Source organism: Myotis davidii, unplaced genomic scaffold (assembly GCF_000327345.1).
Source record: "Myotis davidii unplaced genomic scaffold, ASM32734v1 scaffold172, whole genome shotgun sequence".
Classification (NCBI taxonomy): domain Eukaryota; kingdom Metazoa; phylum Chordata; class Mammalia; order Chiroptera; family Vespertilionidae; genus Myotis; species Myotis davidii.
Window position 1 is genome coordinate 2,698,655 of NW_006284343.1, and position 786 is coordinate 2,699,440.

A 786-nucleotide genomic window follows, 5' to 3' on the forward strand; every position below is an offset into this window, starting at 1 on the left:
CAGAGATTTGCAAGAAAAAAGCATGTTAGGAACAAGGAGCTAGCAAGGCAAATTCTCACCTTTCAAATGTTTGATGGGGAAGCTGAGTAGGGGAAGCGGGCAGTGAGGGTGAGGAGGGGGCAGTGAGGGTGAGGAGGGGGCAGTGAGGGTGAGGAGGGGGCAGTGAGGGTGAGGAGCAGGACAGGGGGCAGCAGGGGGTGGCAGGGATCACCAATGCCCACTAGTAACAGGGACACGCATGGCAGTGGTTGGGTGAAGAGAGAGGAGGAGAGCTGTGCCCAGTGACACCCATCCTTGCATAGCACCAGCCAGCCGCGGGCCCAGCGCTCCAGCACATGTTGGAAGGGGGGCAGCCGCTCAGGCTTCCAGAAGCTTCTCCCCTCAGCCAGGCCTGCCTTGCAGCCCTCTGGCCCTCCTCTCCTCTTCTTCTCCTCTCTCCAGGGGCCCAACCCAGTCCTGTGCACCCCGGCGGCTCCCGCAGCTCTGCGCCCACCCGCAGTCACGAAGCTGACCGACCGCCGGCCACCCGTGGGCTCCTGGTTTTCTTCTCCCTCCTTCCCCCTCTGGCTCTGCTGGCCCTGGAATCTCTGGAAAAATAAACTCAGGAGGTTGAACAGTTGACTCTGTTTCCTGGTGTTTTTGTTTTCTGGCAGGCGGTGCGGGGACGGTGGAGGGGAGTCCGGTGCCGTCTTCCTTGTTCCTCTTCGGACGTCAAACGAACGATGAAAATCCTGCTATGGGCGCCCGGGAGCCGGGGGCCAGGCTGCTGGGGGGGCGGTAGAGGGT

General features: G+C 61.7%; 1 protein-coding gene across 1 annotated transcript in view; it reads right to left on the reverse strand.

The window, feature by feature from the left end:
• Nucleotides 1-9: 9 nt before the first annotated feature.
• SDK2 (sidekick cell adhesion molecule 2) overlaps nt 10-786 on the reverse strand; it is a 126,972-nt gene continuing 126,195 nt past the window's right edge. Inside the window, exon 48 of the mRNA XM_006754624.2 lies at nt 10-786. Coding sequence (XP_006754687.1) covers nt 712-786 — 75 coding nt within the window. The 3' untranslated portion in view covers nt 10-711.